Genomic DNA, 22,694 nt, shown 5'->3' on the forward strand with positions numbered 1-22,694 from the left:
ATGCCAAAATCTCATGAGCATCTCATAACAGGTGCTAGGAAGAGTGGCAGGAAACATAGGGGTGGCTTGAACAGGGCGGTTGGACCAATAAGACTGAATGCTCATTTTTTTTTAACAAGCCTCATAGTGAATGTAAGTCCTAAAAATGTTTTCATTTCTAGGACATTAGTTGGTTCCATAAATTTGACCGAGCATAATAGGATCGTGGATTCTGGCTGATGAATTGGGACGCATATACATTTGTAGGATAATATGCTCTAGCAAGCTATCTGTCATAAACAAATTAAAAAAAAATAATTGGTGCAAAATTTTCCACCTCCATATTTATAACAGGAATGGCATTAAAATTAGGGATGAATGGAGTAGCCGAATCCGAAGCCTCCCATCTGGGAAATGCTACATCAAGAGGCGAAGCCCCTTGGACATTGGTGTGCGCCAATTCAAGAGCACTAGGGACAGCGCTAGTACTGGGCATTGTTCCCTGAGTTGGAGACATTTCTCCAGAAGCGCTATTTGTCCTTCTTGTTGTACTGGTCCTTGTGTGTGAGGATGGACCGGAATCACTGCTCATTTCTGAGCTATCACTATCACTGCTACTAAAGCCCTCGAAATCCACATTGCCATCTGACACTGCACTTTCTTCACTGTCAGAACATAAAAGTGCATAAGCCTCCTGTGACGAACAGCCCACAGCCGTTCGTCCACTTACGGAGGCGACTAACGGGGGTCCCGCTGCCACCAAAACGCGATGGACAGCGGACCCTGTGTCACCACTATGTCACAGTCCCACCACTGACACGGGTGTATCAGCGGACGGAGGGACGAGACACAATGCCGGCACACGGCTATCACAGGCGCAGTGGGGCTTATCCTAGTTATCCCACCACTGGCACCATGTGACAAAAATATCCAGCAAGCTAATCTCGCTCTACAATTTGCCGCAGGGGGAGTTTAATTTGGATGCCCCACCACTGCTATCAATCTTCCAAGTACTGCGGGGATTTATGTATATCCCACTTTCTCAGTTCCACTTTGGAACTTGCAGCTCTCCGGCGCCCCCCTTACCCTCAGGTCAGTCAGGGAACTGCACCTAGGATAATTGGTCGCCGGACGGGCTGCCTGTTGTGAACCGGCAATTAGGCTTCTGCAGTAAGGGAATTATGAATGCTGGTGCCGCAGACCCTTATTCAGCTATATAAGACCCTTCTAGACTGCCAGCAAGCCGCAATAGCCGTGCACAACGCGCTGCCACCAGTCACGGTTACTTTATTCACAGTGTTAAATTAAGAGGGTCCGTGGCAAACCCCTTGAATTAGTAGCGATTATCTATCAAAGGCGTATAGTTCGAGTCTTAGAGCATAGAGACAGATCTAAATAATTATTTCATTTATTTTCCGAAAGAGGACAGTGATTACAGATAAAAGTTGCTATAAAATTGAGACATAAAATATGTACAGTACAGGTATAAAATAAAAGTGGAGAAAACAAAGAGAGTACACTCACAGTTCCATATTGTTCCTTAGGCAGACCATGCGGCTAAGGTGGGTGGAGGCGGAGCTGCACTTCTCCGCTCATCTGGGTCTTTCTAGCACGACGACTTGAGCTGTTCTGCCCTGGTTTTGTCCAGGAAGTGCTTTATAGACTTGCTATGTGACATCACGGAGAGATGCATGCTGGGTTAATCCCACCTCTCCCTTTTGGATTTAGAATTACACTAGAAAACTTATACTAATCATAACTCCGTGGGGGCAGCCCGCACAGACACATATAGGGCATCATTGGTTGTGATTTGTTGAGTACAATAATTCAAGACCAAATATGCAGTAGTTCTGATACACCGTTTAGCTGGAACACATATCTCAGGTTCTGAAAGGATTACGCTTCGCCAGAACCACGGCAGCGACGCTGTGACCGCCCGGATTACAAAAATGTGATTTTCATATCTCTAGGGTATTTGGTTCTTATGGTATAGTCTCTCATAGTTTTATTCGTTTCAAACAAAGAAGTTTTTCCCGCTCTGAAGAGGAGAGAAGGAAACAAATGGTTGTAACAGCAGGGGGGTCTCCTATTACTAGTGCGAACACAGGCTGTAGAGGAGGGGGGTGGCACTGCTCTGTGTGTGTGTGTGAAGGGAGGAGGGATGAAGCTGCAGAGCTAGCAGCCTGGATTGTCATATCTGCCGGATCTTTCTGGAAAGTTACAACAGAAAACATCATATTTTGTGGACAAAACCCCATACCTCACAGACATTGTACATCACACCTCCTCTGCACTATAATACTGACCGGCCATTTTATTCGTTTTTGTTTTTTTTTGGAAAAAGAAAACTCTGACGTGACCCAATTATTGGGGAGACAATTGAGAAAAGCCTAATTCTTTAGCCTAACAGTAACCCTAACTTTAGCCCAAACACTAACTCTAACTATAGCATTAACTGTAACCTGCCTTATCTGTTTTTCCGTTGACAGATGATGGACCTGAGTGCGGACTTGTTTTTTGTGAGATGAGAATTGGTATTATTTTCCCCTACATAACATTGATTGGTTTCTTTTTATTCGATATTTGGGAGGCAGAATGAACAAACAGTTGAACACCGCACACTACTGGTTCATCCAACAAGGTTTTCTATTAGACTGTGAACTGTCATTGTTTTGGTAAATAAAGTTTTTTACATAAACTGTCCATAAAAATGGCAAGCTAAGTAGAAATGTTCAAAAATATAAAACTCAAGGATATTTTATTAATAAGTAATAATTGTTTTTTATCTTAGTTATCTTAGCAGATGACTGTACCAGGAGATCAGAGGGACAATTTATAAATTTGATGATCTTGAGATCCTACAAGATACAACTGAAGTGATTGCTATTACTCCAGATATATCATCATCCATTCACAGCAAAGATCTGTCATCTGATCCTATGAAACAGGTCCCATCTTCTGATTCATTACTGACTACTAAGGAAAATCAAAGTCACAAAAGAGGCAATAAAAAACAAACTGCTCCTAAAGCAAAGAAATCATTTTCATGTTCAGAATGTGGGAAATGTTTTAACAAGAAATCACATTTTGTAACACACCAGAGAACTCACACAGGGAAGAAGCATTTTTCCTGTTCAGAATGTGGGAAATGTTTTAACCATAAAGGGAATTTTGTTACTCACCAAAGAACTCACACAGGGGAGAAGCCAGTTTCATGTTCAGAATGTGGGAAATGTTTTAACCGGAAATCAGATTTGGTTAGGCACCATAGAACTCACACAGCAGAGAAGTCTTTTTCATGTTCAGAATGTGGGAAATGTTTTAACCGGAAAGCGCTTCTTGTTAGACACCAGAGCAGTCACATAGAGAAGCCTTTTTCATTTTCTTAATGTGGGAATATTTTACTTGGAAATCAACTGTTAATAAACATCAGCGATGTCACATAGGGGAGAAGCCTTTTTTATGTTCATAGTGTTGGAGTAGTTTTAACCAAAACTGAATCTTTTTAAATTGGTTGTCTCTTGTCATTCCTCATGTTTGCTGATAAAAGGATAAAAATAAACTTTATTAATTCCAAATGTAAAGCTATACCCATAATTCACCCCCTGAGGGTTAGTCAGAAGGTGACTAATAGAAAAAACATGTGCCCCACAGTTCAGTATATAGTGTGAGGTGACGTATACACACTCACTCTCCAAGCCTCTCATTTCTGCGGGCTTCATCGTCCTCACCAAAGGTGACTCATCAGGAGACTATTTAATATTGACCTATATTCAAGCGAGACTAGACAAATAAACCTAAAATCATGTATCATGTTATCCGAAACAGTCAGAGAACTAGCCACATATTGGCAGATCCCAGTTTATAAGCCCCTCCAGTGTCAGGAATAGATAGTATGTGACAATACTGTATATACCGCTCAGGGAACACTTACCTTTCAGAGATAATTTCCATATTCATACTAAATAATGCCACAGATCTCCCAGACATTATGATTGCACATATCCCTAGTCTTTATAACAATATTGCACTCATTCCCTGACAGACCGCAGCATGGCCATTAGTTAGAAGCTGCTAATGATCTTTGGAGCAGGTAGTTCTCCCTGAGTGGTACATATTGGGCCGTCTGAAGACTGAGTTTAGTCTAGGACATTGATGGCGAACCTTTCTGAGACCGAGTGCCCAAACTGCAACCTAAGATCCAATTATTTATGACAAAGTGCCACAGGGCAATTTTGTGTGATGAAAAATGTGTAGTGGCGTCTCAAGGTCCTGCAGCACTGAAAATGAATGAGAACTACTCAGCAGTGACCATCATAAGCGCTGCACAGGAGGAGAGTCCGCAGTTGCCAACTCTCTTGCCTGTACAGCGCTTGCCGTCCCTAAACCTTGATGATCAATTCTATTATGTAAACTATTCATTGATTTGAAATTTACCTTTGCAGTCTTCTCTTTTGTTCAGCAGGGGGGCTTCAAGCTCATGATTGCTTATCACACACTGACACTGAGCCACTCACACTGCCCTTTCCAGACACAGCAGTTGGGTTGATCTTTAGGGAAAAAATGCAGATTAGATAGATTTTAGCATGGAATGCAAGCCGATTCTACCCTGAAATATGCCCCATCATTGTCCCCTTCTTGTAGTAATATGCCCCATCATTGTCCACTTCTTGTAGTAATATGCCCCATCATTGTCCACTTCTTGTAGTAATATGCCCCATCATTGTCCCCTTCTTGTAGTAATATGCCCCATCATTGTCCCCTTCTTGTAGTAATATGCCCCATCATTGTCCACTTCTTGTAGTAATATGCCCCATCATTGTCCCCTTCTTGTAGTAATATGCCCCATCATTGTCCACTTCTTGTAGTAATATGCCCCATCATTGTCCCCTTCTTGTAGTAATATGCCCCATCATTGTCCCCTTCTTGTAGTAATATGCCCCATCATTGTCCCCTTCTTGTAGTAATATGCCCCATCATTGTCCACTTCTTGTAGTAATATGCCCCATCATTGTCCACTTCTTGTAGTAATATGCCCCATCATTGTCCCCTTCTTGTAGTAATATGCCCCATCATTGTCCCCTTCTTGTAGTAATATGCCCCATCATTGTCCCCTTCTTGTAGTAATATGCCCCATCATTGTCCCCTTCTTGTAGTAATATGCCCCATCATTGTCCACTTCTTGTAGTAATATGCCCCATCATTGTCCACTTCTTGTAGTAATATGCCCCATCATTGTCCCCTTCTTGTAGTAATATGCCCCATCATTGTCCCCTTCTTGTAGTAATATGCCCCATCATTGTCCCCTTCTTGTAGTAATATGCCCCATCATTGTCCCCTTCTTGTAGTAATATGCCCCATCATTGTCCACTTCTTGTAGTAATATGCCCCATCATTGTCCCCTTCTTGTAGTAATATGCCCCATCATTGTCCCCTTCTTGTAGTAATATGCCCCATCATTGTCCCCTTCTTGTAGTAATATGCCCCATCATTGTCCCCTTCTTGTAGTAATATGCCCCATCATTGTCCCCTTCTTGTAGTAATATGCCCCATCATTGTCCCCTTCTTGTAGTAATATGCCCCATCATTGTCCACTTCTTGTAGTAATATGCCCCATCATTGTCCCCTTCTTGTAGTAATATGCCCCATCATTGTCCCCTTCTTGTAGTAATATGCCCCATCATTGTCCCCTTCTTGTAGTAATATGCCCCATCATTGTCCACTTCTTGTAGTAATATGCCCCATTCTTTTAATAATACTGCAAATAATGCATAAAGGTAATAATAATAAGGGTATTTAGTAAACATAATTTTGATCAAAATAATGTACAAGCCATCCCGCCACGTCACGGCAACCCTTGTGGGACAGTCCCTACTCTAGTATTTAAAACCTCTCTGGTTTTCTCTGGTTAATGGTCATGTGCTAATATGCACTTACATTGTGCATACACATTAACTTACTTTTCTCAGTTCAGATTTGTTTTTTATTCATTTCATTGTGCATTCAGTGCATATATGGGTGTGACCGCCCTCTTTCTGAGCTGGGAAAGCCATCCAGTCTGGCCTAAGCTGTTACTAGTGGTTCAGCAGCTCGACCCTTATTCACATTCACGCCACTTGGCAAGTGAAAAGGTTTTAAATACTAGAGTAGGGACTGTCCCACAAGGGTTGCCGTGACGTGGCAGGATGGCTTGTACATTATTTTGATCAAAATTATGTTTACTAAATACCCTTATTATTATTATTATTATTACCTTTATGCATTATTTGCAGTATTTTTTACTTTTTAGTTCAGGATATTTGTGTTTTTTGCTTTTTGTATGATCCCCTTCATGTAGAAATGTGCCCCATCCTGATCCCCTTATTGTAGAAATTGCTCATTCAACCACCTCCATCATTTCCTCCTCACCACCCCATCATTGCCCTCTCCATCACACCCATTTTTGCCCTCTCCCCATCACCCGCATCATTGCCTTTTCCTTCACTCCCATCATTGCCTTCTCCCCATCATTACCTTCTCCATCACTCCCATCATTGCCTTCTCCATCACTCCCATCATTGCCATCACCCCCATCATTGCCTTCTTCATCACTGCCATCATTGCACTCTCCCCATCACCCGCATCATTGCCTTCTCCATCACTCCCATCATTGCCTTCTCCATCACTCCCATCATTGCCCTCTCCCCATCATTGCCTTCTCCATCACTCCCATCATTGCCATCACACCCATCATTGCCTTCTTCATCACTGCCATCATTGCCCTCTCCCCATCATTGCCTTCTCCATCACTCCCATCATTGCCTTCTCCCCATCATTGCCTTCTCCATCACTCCCATCATTGCCCTCTCCCCCATCATTACACACACACACCTCTCCGCGCACTCGCCGGAAGCTTCCTCACTAGCACAGCGGCTGCAGAGCTGAATGATGATGTTATCCAGCCGCGTCGCTGACTGCCATGTGAGGCAGGAAGCTGCAGCTCTGGAGCGAGGACACTTGTAGATGAGGTGATACCACGTGCCAGCAGAGAGGGCTCTGCATGCCATAGGTTCGCCATCACTGGTCTAGGACAATTTGTCTGCACTACTAATTAACAGCTGTTACAATCCCAAACTAGGGCAGTCCCTATAGGAGAAAAACACAAGAATTATACTGTATTTTCACATACTATCTATTCCTGACACTGGAGTGGCTTATAAACTTACACAGTATATAGTTTGAGGTCTGGGATCTGCCGATATGTGGCTAGTTTTCTGACTGTTTCAGATAACATGATGCATGATTTTAGTTTTTATTTTGTCTAGTCTGGCGTGGATATAGGTCAATATTAAATAGTCTCCTGATGAGTCGTAGAAATGAGAGGCTTGGAGAGTGAGTGTGTATACATCTCCTCACCCTATATACTGAGATGTGGGATATATGTTTTTTCTATTAGTCACCTATTGACTAACCTTCAGGGGGTGAATTAGGAATATAGTTTTACTTTTGGAAGTAATAAAGTTTATTTTTTTCCTTTTGTCAACAAACATGAGGAATGACAAGAGACAACCTATTTAAGAAGATTCAATTTTGATTAAAACTATTCCAACATTATAAAAAAACCTTCTCCCCTATGTGATGCCTCTGATGTTTATTAACAGTTGATTTCCAAGTAAAATATTATCCACATTAAGAAAATGAAAAAAGCTTCTCCCCTGTGTGACTTGATGTCAAAGAAGAAGTGATCTCCGGTTAAAACATTTCCCACATTCTGAACAGGAAAAAGTCTTCTCCCCTATGTGGGTTCTTTGAATCAAGATTTATTTTTCCATTTAAAACATTTCCCACATTCTGAGCAAGAATATGGCTTCTCTGCTGTATGAATTCTCTCACATGTAACAAGATTTGAACTCTGAGTAAAACATTTCTCACATTCTGAACATCAAAAAGACTTCTCTCCTGTGTGAGTTCTTTGGTGTTAATCAAGATTCCCTTTCTGGTTAAAACATTTCCCACATTCTGAGCATGAAAAAGGCTTCTCTCCTTTGTGAGTTTTTTGGTGTTTAACAAGATTCCCGTTATGGTTAAAACATTTTCCACATTCTGAACATAAAAAAGGCTTCTCCCCTGTGTGAGTTTTTTGGTGTTTAACAAGATTCCCGTTATGGTTAAAACATTTTCCACATTCTGAACAGGAAAAAGGCTTCTCCCCTGTGTGAGTTAATTGGTGTGTAACAAAATGTGATTTGTTGTTAAAAGATTTCCCACATTCTGAACATGAAAAAAGCTTCTCTCCTGTGTGAATTCTCTGGTGGGTAACAAGATTCCCTTTATGGTTAAAACATTTTCCACATTCTGAACAGCAAAAAGGCTTTTCTCCTGTGTGAGTTAATTGGTGTGTAACAAAATGTGATTTGGTGTTAAAAGATTTCCAACATTCTGAACATGAAAAAGGCTTCTCCCCTGTGTGAGTTCTATGGTGATTAACCAATTGTGATTTTGAGTTAAAACATTTCCCACATTCTGAACAGTAAAAAGGCTTCTCCCCTGTGTGAGTTCTATGGTGATTAACCAATTGTGATTTCCAGTTAAAACATTTTCCACATTCAGAACATGAAAAAGGCTTCGCTCCTGTGTGAATTCTCTGGTGCGTAACAAAATGTGATTTCTTGTTAAAACATTTCCCACATTCTGAACATGAAAATGACTTCTTTGCTTTAGGAGCAGTTTGTTTTTTAATGCCTCTTTTGTGACTTTGATTTTCCTTAGTAGTCAGTAATGAATCAGAAGATGGGACCTGTTTCATAGGATCAGATGACAGATCTTTTCTGTGAATGGATGATGATATATCTGGAGTAATAGCAATCACTTCAGTTGTTCGTTGTAGGATTTCAAGATCATCAGATTTAAAAATTGAAGATGTCAGCTGTCCCTCTGATCTCCTGGTACAGTCATCTGCTAAGATAAGAAAAAAAAATTTTTATAAAATATCCTTGAGTTTTATATTTTTGAATATTTCTACTTAAACTGTCCATAAAAATGGCAAGCTATGTAAAAAACTTTAATTATTTACCAAGACAATGACAGTTCACCGTCTAATAGAAAACCTTGTTGGATGAACCAGTAGTGTGCGGTGTTCAACTGTTGGTTCATTCTGCCTCCCAAATATCGAATAAAAAGAAACCAATCAATGTTATGTAGGTGAAAATAATACCAATTCTCATCTCACAAAAACAAGTCCCCACTCAGGTCCATCATCTGCCAATGGAAAAACAGAGGTTCCCGCACTATTAGTGGCTCAAAGGCTGTTGAAAAGCAACAGGGTTTCTATAAACCAATCCAGCAAAATCCGCTCTCACTTCGGAGTCTTGCAGTGTGCGCAAACAACATTTAGGATCCCTGTATTTAGCAATATTATAGTGAGAAGAATCCACTTAATTTGCGGTGTGTGTCTCCTGGAGCACAATCTGGGCACTATGTGCTGGGTAAGAAAATGGCAAATGTGTAATTTTCACTCTCCAACATCCACTGCGTGTTAATTTACGGAAAGTTGCTGTGGAGTCAAAATATTCACTCCTCCTACACATGTGGTCAAAATTGCTGGTACCCCTCATTTACTGACAGAAAAACACACAATGGTCACAGGAATAACTTGAATCTGACAAAAGTAATAATAAATCAAAAATCTATGAAAATGAACAAATGAAAGTCAGACATTGCTTTCCAACCATGATTCCACAGAATTTAAAAAAAAAAATAAAACTAATGAAATAGGCCTGGACAGAAACTATGGTACCCTTAACGTACCCGCTTCATGACCTCCAACGGTTGATAGACATCGGCGCTAGCAGGGCTTTGTGCAATGCCAATGTTTGTCTACGGTCAGCGGTTTTATGCTCATCGGGACCCCCACATACCATATAACGAGGGGATTCCACCACACAACGCTTGCTGTGACCCCGTGCGCATCGAGACCTGATTGGTTCAGGTCCTGATGACGTCAGCCTCACACTAGCCAATGAGACAAATCACTAGGAGAGTTTGTTGTAGCAGCGAACTTTCCCGGGCGATCTGCCTCATAAAAACACTGTTTCTCCTCAGATCTCCTGTCAGTGAGAGATTAGAGGAGAAACAGTGTTACAAGAGCTGCTGCCAACAGCTGTGTCAGTCAGCGATTGTGCTATAAAGTACAAAAACAGATAAGGCAGGTTAGGGTTAGTGCTATAGTTAGGGTTAGTGTTGGGGCTAAAGTCAGGGTTAATTTTTAGGTTTATCCTAAAGTTAGAGGTAGGCTAAAGAATTAGGCTTTTCTCAATTGTCTCCCCAATAATTTGGTCACGTCATAGTTTTCTATTTATGGAAAAAATAAAAATGAATGAAATGGCCCGTTAGTATTATGGTGCAGAGGAGGCTTATACACTTTTATGTTCTGACAGCGAAGCAAGTGCAGTGTCAGATGGCGATGTGGATTTCGAGGGCTTTAGTAGCAGCGACAGTGATAGCTCAGAAATGAGCAGTGATTCTGGTCCATCCTCACACACAAGGACCAGTACAACAAGAAGGACAAATAGCGCTTCTGGAGAAATGTCTCCAACTCAGGGAACAATGCCCAGTACTAGCGCTGTCCCTAGTGCTCGAGAATTGGCGCACACCGATGTCCAAGGGGCTTTGCCTCTTGATGTAGCATTTCCCAGATGGGAGGCTTCGGATTCGGCTACTCCATTCATCCCTAATTTTAATGCCATTCCTGGTATAAATGTGGAGGTGGAAAATTTTGGAACAATTATTTTTTTAATTTCTTTCTGACAGATAGCTAGAGCATATTGTCCTACAAATTTATATGTGTCCCAATTCATCAGCCAGAATCCACGATCCTATTATGCTAGGTCAAATTTATGGACAAACTAATGTCCTAGAAATTAAAACATTTTTAGGACTGACATTCGCTATGGGGCTTTTTAAAAAACGAGCATTCGGTCCTATTGGTCCAACCGCCCTGTTCAAGCCACCCCTATGTTTTCTGCCATTCTTCCTAGGACCCGTTTTGAAATGCTCATGAGATTTTGGCATTTTAACGACAATAGTCAATGCCTGCCCAGAAATGCCCCAGAACATGACTGACTATTCAAAATCAGACCCATCATCGAAGACTTGACAGAAAAGTTCTTAAAGCTCTACACCCCAACAGAAAACATTTCCATTGATGAGTCCCTTGTAAAATTCAAAGGAAGTCTGCACCTCAAGCAATTTATTCCTTCTAAGAGGGCAAGATTAGGAATAAAGCTCTATAAAATGTGCGAGAGTTCAACCATATGCACATCAGCATTTCACATTTAAGAGGGGAAAGATAGCCAACTAAACCCACCAGGATGCCCTACTTATCTGGGGACATCTGGAAAAAAGGTTTGGGAGCTGATAACTCAATTTTTACAAAAAGGCTCCAATCTGTATGTTGACAACTACTACACCAGCATACCTCTAGTTGAACATAACATAGGGGCTTGTGGGACCATTCGCAAAAACCATCAGGGGTTTCCACAATCATTGGTCAGCAAAAAGTTCCGAAAGGGGCAGTCAGGGGCTTTACACAATGGAGAGCTGCTTGCCCTTAATATTAAGGATAAATAAAATATTTTTATCCTGAGCTCGATCCACACAGATGCCACAAGGGCCACTGCAGACCAACAGGGATCCACTACTCCAAAACCTGTTTTTAGTCATTGACTACAACAAATATATGGGGGTGTGGACCTTGCAGATCAGGTTCTACAACCATACCAGGTATCAAGAAAATCATAGATCTGGTATAAAAAGTTAGTCATGTATTTGTTTCAGGTGGCCACATAGAATTCTTTTGCGTTATACAAAAAAGCCGGAAATGCAGATACTTTCCTTGATTATCAGGAAAAGGTCACTGAAAATCTTGTTTTTGAAAATTTTGTCCCCACCAATCCTTTACAATGTGAAGATGTGAGAAGACTCACTGAGCGACATTTTATTGCACTCATCCCAGCAACTGAAACAAGAAAGAACCCCCAGAGACGATGTCGTGTATGTTCCAAGAGAGGAATGAGGCATGATACCCGCTATTATTACCCACAATGCCCATCACTGCCAGCCTTATGCCTCCATGACAGCTTTACAATCTTCCACACAGAACCGCGTTTTTGAACTGTTTTGACATTCAAGCATTTGGTTTATTTAGTGACAGACACATTTGAGTAGAGCTGACTTAACAATTTCCGGGGGTAGGTGGGGGAGGTCTCCAGAGACACAAGCTGGGCACAATATATTGGGCACTACAATGACATTTTTGCTGTGAAACTTCTACTATGAGTTTCTGGAAATCATCCATGTAGTGAAAATGGTCACTATATCCATAGATGAATTCCCAGAGGGGTGTCATTTCCAACATGGGGTCACTTCAGGGGGGATTCTGTTGTTCTGGCACTTAGCGGCTCTCCAAAGTGCATTAACAGCAGAATCCCCCCTGAAGTGACCCCATTTTGGAAATGACACCCTTCTGGGAATTGGAAACGACCCCCCTCTGTGAATTCATCTCTGGGTGTAGTGACCATTTACCTATCTATATATTTTCCAATGTAAAATATGGGGTTAAAACAACATTTTAGTGGTAAAAATGTAATTATTTTTCTTCACCGCCCAATGGTATAATTTTCTATGGAACAGCTGTGGTGTCAGTATGCTCACTGCACCACTAGAAGAATTCATTCAGGGAAGTATTTGGTAAAATGCAGTCACTTTTGGGGGCTTATGCTTATCTGGCATCTCAGGGGCTCTGACAATGTGACATGTCACCCACAAACAATTCCAGCAAAATCTGCTCTCCAATATGGCACTCCTTCCCTTCTGAGCTCTGCCATGCGCCCAAACAGTGGTTTACCCCCACATATGGGGTGTCAGAATACTCAGGACAAATTGCACAACAACTTTTGCGGTCCAATTTCTCCTGTTACCCTTTGGATAAAAAATGGAGGGCGAAAAGATCTTTTTTTTTTTTTTTTTAAAATATGATTTTTTATTTTCACGTTTCTACGTAATTAACTTCTGTGATGCACTTGGGGGTTCAAAGAGCCCACCACACATCTAGATAAGCTCCTTGGGGGTCTAGTTTAAAAAATGGGGTCACGTGTTGGGGGTTTTCACTGTTTAAACACGTCTGGGGCTCTGACAATTTGACATGTCACCTACAAACAATTCCAGCAAAATCTGCTCTCCAATATGGCGCTTCTTCCCTTCCAAGCATTGCCATGCGCCCAAACAGTAGTATTCTCCCACAAGTGGGGTATAGGCGATCTCAGGAGAAATTACACAACAAATTGTATGGAGCAATTTCTCCTGTTACCCTTATCAAAATGCAAAATATGGGGCAAAAAATGAATTATTTGTGAAAAATGTTATTTTTTTTATTTCGACAACTCTAAGTTATAAACTTCTGTGAAGCACCTGTGGATTCAAGGTGCTCAATACACATCTGGATAAGTTCCCTAAAGCTGTCTAGTCTCCAAAATGGTGTCACTTATTGGGGGTTTCCACTGTTTAGGCAGATCAGGGGCTCTCCAAACGCGACATGGCAACCGCTAATTATTACAGCATATTTTACATTCAAAAAATCAAATGGCGTGCCTTCCCTTCCGAGCCCTGCCGTGTGCCCAAACAGTAGATTTCCCCCAAATATGGGGTATAGGCATGCTCAGGAGAAATTGCAAAACAAAATGTATAGTCCATTTTCTCCTATTACCCTTACGAAAGTAAAAAAAAATTAGGTCTAAAGGAAAATTTTTGTGATGGTGGGATCTGACACTGATGTTCCTTGAGCTTGAAGTTCACCTTTTGTTTAGAAGTTTTTCTGGGCTCTCTTGTTACCATTCGTATTATCCATCTCTTTGATTTGCCATGAATTTTCCTCCTGCGGCCACGTCCAGGGAGGTTGGCTACAGTCCCATGGAGCTTAAATTTCTGAATAATATGTGCAGCTGTAGTCACAGGAACATGAAGCTGCTTGGAGATGGTCTTATAACTTTTACCTGTAACATGTTTGTCTATAATTTTCTTTCTAATCTCCTGAGACAACTCTTTCCTTCGCTTCCTCTGGTCCATGTTGAGTGTGATACACACCATGTCACCACACAGTACAGTGAGTATCTGTAGCCTCTATACAGGCCACTCACTGATTCCAGGATTGTAGACACCTGTGATGATAATTAGTGGACACACCGGGATTTATCATGTCCCTTTTGTCACATTATTTTCAGGGGTTCCATCGTTTCTGTCCTGGCCTATTTCATGAGTTTCATTTTTTTTTAAATTCTGTGGAAGCATGGCTGAAAAGCAATGTCTGACTTTCATTTGTTCATTTTCATAGATTTTTTATTTATTATTACTTTTGTCAGATTCAAGTTATTTCTGTGACCATTGTGGGTTTTTCTGTCATTAAACGAGGGGTACCAACAATTTTGACCACGTGTGTATAGATTATAACCATCAGTGAATTAGTTTATAACATGGAATCACTTTATGGGGATTTCTACTATTCTGGTTTTCTGTCATTTAGTTATATTAGGGATTCTGCATATGGTGTGTCTAATCTCATCTGGGATCTGTTCCTGCTGTCCAGCTGGAGTAATCTGCTCCCTACTTCAGCCAATTGGAAAGTACCACACCCTACTAAAGCGCAAAGCACATGGCCGGAATCTGCCAGATACAGCGCTGTTCTCCTCTGGTTCAGTCCTCTGTGCTCAGCTTGCGGCTTGTGTATTTGTTTCCTGTTGTGACCGTGGCCCCTTTACTGACTACTCTTGTGTCTTCTGATTCTGTATTCTGTCCTTCTGGTTCTGACCCAGCTACCTGACTATTCTTCTTGGCATCTAACACCACAGAATAGCAGGTAACACCATGGTCCAAGCCTAGGGGTCCCAGTGTAAGGTCAGATTCCAGGTGAGGGTGTTAAAGGGCGATGAGCAAGGCAATCCTTGGGATATGGAAAGCAGAGAAGATAGTGACAACCAGCAAAGTAAGAGATAGAGGTTACTGGACAGGCACCGCTGGTGACATTTTGCTGGATGTAATTTTTTTTCTAAGCCTCACAATAGCCACAATATTATAGGCATTATCACCAATAATATCAATGCTATTATATGCATCATGTAATAATGGGGGCAGGTCAGTGAGGGATCAGCGACCTGTCATAAGCCAATACAGAGGAATATGTAATCAGCACACCTCATAAAGCTCCGCCCACAGCCCCACCCCAGATCACGAGAATCTCATTAATTGAAAACTAAAAATACAGATTACACAACAGTAAACCAGAGTTGCCCTCATTTATGGTGGACCATTGGAGCTACTATGGATCCGGAGCAGAAGATTAGAGAAAATAATATTGCTCCCCATTTCAGGAGAGATTTTGCAGTAATCTGAATTCCTTAGGATCAAAAACAATGTAATTTATGACGTGGAGTGACTCCATGACACCAGGACTGGAGCCAACACATCTCCTGCAGGCGGGAATAAATGTATATTACAGCCCTCAGCCACGCACAGCTTAGAGAGGAGAGTTGTGAAATACTCGCCAGGATTGGAGTACTGCGAGTACCAAATCCTAACGAGTATACTCGCTCATCCCTAGGAACAATGAGACATTCAGCAGCACAGAAGGGAGAGAACGGAGATTCATCCGATAAGATCTCAGGGATCTAGGAAGCCAACAGCATCATTACCCTCCGCTTTCTCATAGGGCCCATCATAATTTTTTTTTCAAGTGATTTTCTATCTTGTCAGCACATTCTACGTACGCTGTCATTTGGCTTTATAGTTACAGATCTGGGCAGGTAACGGTCAGCATTTTGAGGTGGATGGATCCTCCAGGTTCTAAGTTCTATAGAAAAGGGCTTTCAATGCCCAAAGAAATTTGAACAGTTTTGGGTGGAGGAGAATGTTGTGGTCTAGAGGCAAAATGGTGATCATGGTAATACGGCTGGACTACACCACCGATAAAGCAGCCACAGCCGGTGACTGAGAGGAATCTGTGACTTCTCTGCATTCAGTGGTTACTACTCACCTGGGTAGTCATATGTGGGAATCTCCTCTTTACACCACTCATCACCCCTCACATATGTCTCTGTAGTATTAATATGGGTCAGATCTTCACCCTGAAACAAATATTGTAAAAGTCACAGACAGATGGAGACGTCCCATCTATGATCAGCTCTAATCCTGCCATCTCCACCGTTCTCATTACACAAGTATAAAACATATAATACTGGTGGATAAAACAAGACTGAGCACAAGACCTTCACAGCCGTCTACACATCATAGGGGAGATCTCCTGACACCTTCTCTCCATCTACCTGATGATCCTGAGGAGCACTGGGATCTTCTTGGTTACAGTCCTGTGGAAGAAGAGGACGGGGACATCTCTCTGGTGTTGTCCTCTTACTGGATAGATCTGGAGGAAACACATACAGGGACTGAATTCATTCTCTACATACAGATAATTATAGGCCGCGTGTATTTAGTCCTGTCTATTACCTGGTGATGTGAGGGGCTGGGGAACCTCCATTATGACGTTCTTGTACAGATCTCTGTGTCTTTCTAAATACTCCCACTCCTCCATGGAGAAATAGACAGCAACATCCTGACACCTTATAGGAACCTGACACATACAATGATACCGTCATCCCCCGATCCCTTCATAGTGTTACTGTATAATGTCCCAGCATTCCCAGCAGTGTCACCTCTCCAGTCAGCAGCTCAATCATCTTGTAGATGAGTTCTAGGATCTTCTGGTCATTGATGTCCTCATGGATCAGGGGGTGAGGTGGAGACCCCGTGATTGGGCTCAGGTGTCTTCCACATCCCTCAGACACAGGGTCCTGACAGCGATCATTAGAGGTCTTCTTCACCACTGTGTAATCCTGGTAATGGAGAGACACATTAATAAATCTCACTACAGACATTTCCAGAGTCCTCACCTCTCCAGTTCTGTCCATCTGTTATTCCCATAGATAAGAATGATGTAATGTGATGTCATCAGAATCTCTCACCTCTCCAGTGAGACGGAAGAGGATCTCTAGGGTGAGGTGTAACATCCTCTCCGCCATCTTGTCTCTGTCCATATCCATCCTTGATGGGTAAATCAGGAAAATTCTCTTTTGTAGAAGATCTTCACTGAGAGGATCCGATATTGTAGAGACCTGAATGAGAAGAAGATGATCCGATGTAACATCATAAGAATCCTGTGTAATAATACAATTACTGGAGATAATAAGGGAAACATATGAGGAGATTTATTATCTTACAGGGTTTAGTTTTCTTCCCTGACATCTACTAATAAAACCTATATATTTAGGCCACAGACAACAAGCAGTTTCCTCCTCGGAGTCGGCAGCTGAACACGTTCCTCATAGACTCATCTTCCATAACGCTAATTCTCGTCTCATTACCGACACTGGAATCGGCATTAGCAATACTGCAGGAGATATTCATTACACGCGACATGAGAAATAACTCCTTCATGATGAGGACGACATCTTCATCTTCTACTACGGCTCTAGAGACAGATTTGGCCAGAGTCGGTCACTGCCTCCATCCCCACCGGCCGTCTATATGAAGGTTTCCCGTCTTCCCCGCACTGGAATCTTCTCTCACGTTAGATCTCAGCTCTGAGTCACACACAGAAGTTTGAGGCTTTTCTGGAAGAACAGGACAGGAGAGATCTGAGGCCGATGTCTCCATGTACAGGGTTTCCCCTCTGGATAAGAGGCTTTTCTATCCCTTTCCCCCAATTAGAGGGGACACCTGTGGATATCGGGGTCTTTACCGGCTGCAGTCCTGGGGGGATTTACTCGGTAACGTGGACGTTGGACAAACGTCACCATCAATTACCATCAGAGTGAAGGAACATCGCTCCTCTATTCAGCTCTATGGATCCCGGATGAAATCCACTGCGGCCCCTGCAAGAAAAGAGCGAAGTCTGGTGAGACCCCCGAGGCCGGAGATTTCTACAGCTGCTCTGTGCGCACAGGACCTGTGATGAGGTCACAGGAGGGGAGGAGTCAGGAGTCACATGATCAGGGGCCTCAGTGTGTGCAGGACTCTGCTGTGCTGGTTGTCATGGTGCTGGATGAGGGAAAGTTTATGTGTGGGGTCAGGAGGGGTTTACAGGGTGGATGTAGCAGAGCCGCGTGTGTACGAGGTATACGGAGCGGAGCCGTGTGTGTACGAGGTGTACGGAGCGGAGCCGTGTGTGTACGAGGTGTACGGAGCGGAGCCGTGTGTGTACGAGGTGTACGGCGCGGAGCCGCGTGTGTATGAGGTGTACGGAGCGGAGCCGTGTGTGTACGAGGTGTAGAGAGCGGAGCCGTGTGTGTACGAGGTGTACAGAGTGGAGCCGTGTGTGTACGAGGTGTACGGAGTGGAGCCGTGTGTGGACGAGGTGTACGGTGCGGAGCCGTGTGTGTACGAGGTGTACAGAGTGGAGCCGTGTGTGTACGAGGTGTACGGAGTGGAGCCGTGTGTGTACGAGCTGTACGGAGCGGAGCCGTGTGTGTACGAGGAGTACGGAGCGGAGCCGTGTGTGTACGAGGTGTACGGAGCGGAGCCATGTGTGTACGAGGTGTACGGCACGGAGCCGCGTGTGTATGAGGTGTACGGAGCGGAGCCGTGTGTGTACGAGGTGTACAGAGCGGAGCCGTGTGTGTACGAGGTGTACAGAGTGGAGCCGTGTGTGTACAAGGTGTACGGAGTGGAGCCGTGTGTGGACGAGGTGTACGGAGCGGAGCCGTGTGTGTACGAGGTGTACAGAGTGGAGCCGTGTGTGTACGAGGTGTACAGAGTGGAGCCGTGTGTGTACGAGGTGTACGGAGTGGAGCCGTGTGTGTACGAGCTGTACGGAGCGGAGCCGTGTGTGTACGAGGAGTACGGAGCGGAGCCGTGTGTGTACAAGGTGTATGGAGCGGAGCCATGTTTGTGTGGACCCCTCTGTGTTCTCTGTATACCCCCAGCTTCGGTCGCAGACCCTTCAGTGTGCCCTGTATACACCCATATTCCCCCATCTTTGGGCGCAGACCCCTGTGTTCAGTGTATACACCTGTATACCCCCAGCTTCAGTCTCAGAGCCCTGTGTTTATGCTGTATACACCCGTATACCCCCAGCTTTGGTTGCAAACCCCTCTGTGTACGCTGTATACACCTGTATACCCCCAGGTTTGGTCGCAGACACCTCTGTGTACGCTGTATACACCCGTATACCCCCAGCTTCGGTTGCAGACCCCTGTGTACACTATATACACCCGTATACTCCCAGCTTTGGTTGCAGACCCCTGTGTACACTGTATACACCCGTATACCCCCAGCTTCAGTCTCAGAGCCCTGTTTATGCTGTATACACCCGTATACCCCCAGCTTTGGTTGCAAACCCCTCTGTGTACGCTGTATACACCGTACACCCCCAGATTCGGCCACAGCCCCCTGTGTTCACTGTATGCACCCGTATATATCCCCAGTTTTGGTTGCAGACCCCTGTGTACACTATATACACCCGTATACTCCCAGCTTTGGTTGCAGACCCCTGTGTACACTGTATACACCCGTATACCCCCAGCTTCAGTCTCAGAGCCCTGTGTTTATGCTGTATACACCCGTATACCCCCAGCTTTGGTTGCAAACCCCTCTGTGTACGCTGTATACACCGTACACCCCCAGATTCGTCCACAGCCCCCTGTGTTCACTGTATGCACCTGTATATATCCCCAGTTTTGGTCGCAGACCCCTGTGTATGCTGTATACACCCGTATACCCCCAGGTTCGGTCGCAGACCCCTGTGTACGCTGTATACACCCATATACCCCCAGCTTCCGTCATAGATCCCTCTGTGTATGCTGTATACACCCGTATATCCCCAGCTTCGGTAACAGACCCCTGTGTACGTTATATACACCTGTATACCCCCAGCTTTGGTCACAGACCCCCCTGTGTACGCTGTATACACCCGTATACCCCCAGCTTCAGTCATAGACCCTTCTGTGTATGCTGTATACACCCGTATATCCCCAGCTTCGGTCGCAGACCCCTGTGTACGCTGCATACACCGTATACCCCCAGATTCGGTCACAGCCCCCTGTGTTCACTGTATACACCCGTATACCCCCAGGTTCGGTCGCAGATCCCTGTGTACGCTGTATACACCTGTATTCCCCCAGCTTTGGTCACAGACCCCCCTGTGTATGCTGTATACACCCGTATACCCCCAGCTTCAGTCATAGACCATGATCAGCTCTACCCTCGCCTACTGTATTATCACCCATCCCTTGTAGATTGTGAGCCTTCGCGGGCAGGGTCCTCTCTCCTCCTGTACCAGTTATGACTTGTATTGTTTAACATTATTGTACTTGTTTTTATTATGTACACCCCTCCTTACATGTAAAGCTCCATGGAATAAATAGTGCTATAACAATAAATAATAATAATAATAATAGACCCCTCTGTGTATGCTGTATACACCCGTATACCCCCAGCTTCGGTCACAGATCCCTGTGTACTCTGTATACACCTGTATACCCCCAGCTTTGGTCGCAGACCCCTCTGTGTATGCTGTATACACCCGTATACCCCCAGCTTCGGTCACAGACCCTGCATCTCTCACACTGTAGAACTGACGCCGGACACACACGGTAAAACTGCAGTCGTCGGTCTCTCATCTCTCGCACTTATACTGATAACATAAGATGGAGTCAGACGAACCCTCCTACAAAACGTGAGAACAAAGTCATAGAATCATAGAATCGTAGAGTTGGAAGGGACCTCCTGGGCCATCTGGTCCAACCCCCTGCTCAAAGCAGGATTCACTAAATCATCCCAGTCAGATGTCTGTCCAGCCTCTGTTTGAAGACTTCCATTGAAGGAGAACTCACCACTTCTCGTGGCAGCTTGTTCCACTCATTGATCACTCTAACTGTCAAAAAGTTTTTTCTAATATCTAATCTGTGTCTCCTCCCATTCAGTTTCATCCCATTGCTTCTAGTCTTTCCTTGTGCAAATGAGAATAAAGTTGATCCTTCTACAATGTGACAGCCCTTTAGATATTTGTAGACAGCTATTAAGTCTCCTCTCAGTCTTCTCTTTTGCAAACTAAACATTCCCAAATCCTGCAACCTTTCCTCATAAGACAGGGTTTGCAGACCGGTCACCATTCTGGTCGCTCTTTTCTGAACTTGCTCCAGTTTGTTGATGTCTTTTTTAAAATGTGGTGCCCAAAACTGGACACAATATTCCAGATGAGGTCTGACCAAAGAGGAGTAGAGGGAAATAATGACTTCACGTGATCTAGACTGTATGCTTCTGTTAATACATCCTAGAATTGCATTTGCCTTTTTTACTGCTGCATCACACTGTTGACTCATATTCAGTCTGTGATCTATTAGTATGCCTAAGTCTTTTTCACATGTACTGTTGCTTAGCCCTATTCCTCCCATTCTGTATATGCTTTTTTCATTTTTATTGCCCAGATGTAGTACTTTGCATTTTTCTGGTGAAGGAAGGTAGTGAGGCTGATTACCAAGCACCTGAGCAGATAGATGATGACTGGGTGACGGGAATTGCTGACTGGATATAAGCCAGCCGACGCCCTTCTGCCTTGCTGGTGATTTCTCTGTGGTATTCTAGGAGACCAGTCTGATTCCTGCTAATCAAAAGCTAAGTTTTCTGCTCTGCTTTTTGCATTTGTGTTTTGGTTTTATTTTGCCTTGTTTTTCTGGTTTTCGGCCATTCCCTGCTGGGGGTGAGCTGAATTCCTTTTTGTCTTTTTGCTCTGCCTTCAGATAATACCTGAGTACTGATATAGTCTTTTTGAAGCCTAGCGTCTTCAGGGCTTTTTTCCCTATCAGTCTGTTGGCTCATGTTTTGATAGGGTTTTGGCAGATTGCAGACAGCAGCTTTTCTATCCTGTCCTATTTAGTTAGCTTGGGCTAAATCATTTGCTCAACCTATCTTTCCATCTGTGTTAGTGTTTTTTCATCTTGCTTCACCGTCATTATATGTTGGGGGCTGCCTATTGCTTTGGGGTCTGCTCTGGGGCAGTTTAGATTTCCCTCTCTGTCTTTAGGCTATTTAGTTCTCTGGCTGTGATCGAGGGGTCTAGGGCACCGTAGGAACCCCCCATGGCTACTGCTAGTTGTTGTTGATAGGTTCAGGGGTCTGCAATCCGATAGCTGCCAACTTCTCTGGTTTTCTGGACTTAGCTAGTATTTCTGTTTTTGCCTCCTACGGTGACTCATTCATAACAAAACATTTTTTATCACAGATGGAACTCAGGTGGTTCGTTCAACTGGACACCATGACCCCTAATGGACTCAATGAAGTTTTGAGTTTGGCCCCATTCCTATAGTCTTTGGGGATTTAACAATTATGCATCAATTGGTCCCGGATATTATTTTCTTTTTTGTTAATGGATTCCCAATGGGATGATTTGCATTATTCTCTTTATAGTATATTCCATATGGATATCTGGGTATATTTATAGGCATATAATATATAGGTAATGAGAATTCCTCCTGTCCTTTTTCCTCCACAAGTCTATATCACACTCCCTCCTTTTTTCTGGCAGTGTGTTGTTTTTATATTGTTTTTAATTTTTAATTTTTACTCTTTATTTTCACTAATCTTTTCTTGTATGTCAATAATTTATATTTAGTGACCTTGAGGACACCATATATCTC

The 22,694-nt window shown here is 43.4% G+C and overlaps 1 protein-coding gene across 1 annotated transcript; it reads right to left on the bottom strand.

Annotated features, from left to right (window-relative positions):
* Window positions 1-7,594: 7,594 nt before the first annotated feature.
* Window positions 7,595-17,968, bottom strand: LOC141058933 (uncharacterized). Its single transcript, XM_073555147.1, has 7 exons — window positions 17,866-17,968; window positions 17,025-17,174; window positions 16,716-16,895; window positions 16,510-16,633; window positions 16,329-16,426; window positions 16,040-16,130; window positions 7,595-8,916 (listed from the first exon to the last, which is right to left on the bottom strand). The coding sequence occupies exons 1-7, from the start codon at window positions 17,866-17,868 to the stop codon at window positions 7,937-7,939; spliced, it is 1,626 nt and encodes a 541-aa protein (XP_073411248.1). The 5' UTR covers window positions 17,869-17,968; the 3' UTR covers window positions 7,595-7,936.
* Between the last annotated feature and the right edge of the window lie 4,726 nt (window positions 17,969-22,694).

The sequence above is a fragment of the Dendrobates tinctorius genome, unplaced genomic scaffold (genome assembly GCF_039654945.1).
Source record: "Dendrobates tinctorius isolate UK_male_01 unplaced genomic scaffold, ASM3965494v1 ptg000221l, whole genome shotgun sequence".
NCBI classification, from domain to species: domain Eukaryota; kingdom Metazoa; phylum Chordata; class Amphibia; order Anura; family Dendrobatidae; genus Dendrobates; species Dendrobates tinctorius.

Bases quoted from the DNA above. Each gene is read 5' to 3' on its own strand.
- LOC141058933 (XM_073555147.1), bottom strand. The intron at 16,427-16,509 runs GTAATAGACAGG...TGTTTCCTCCAG, and splicing joins CCAGCCCCTCACATCACCAG to ATCTATCCAGTAAGAGGACA. The intron at 16,131-16,328 runs GTAGATGGAGAG...TATTTGTTTCAG, and splicing joins GTGCTCCTCAGGATCATCAG to GGTGAAGATCTGACCCATAT.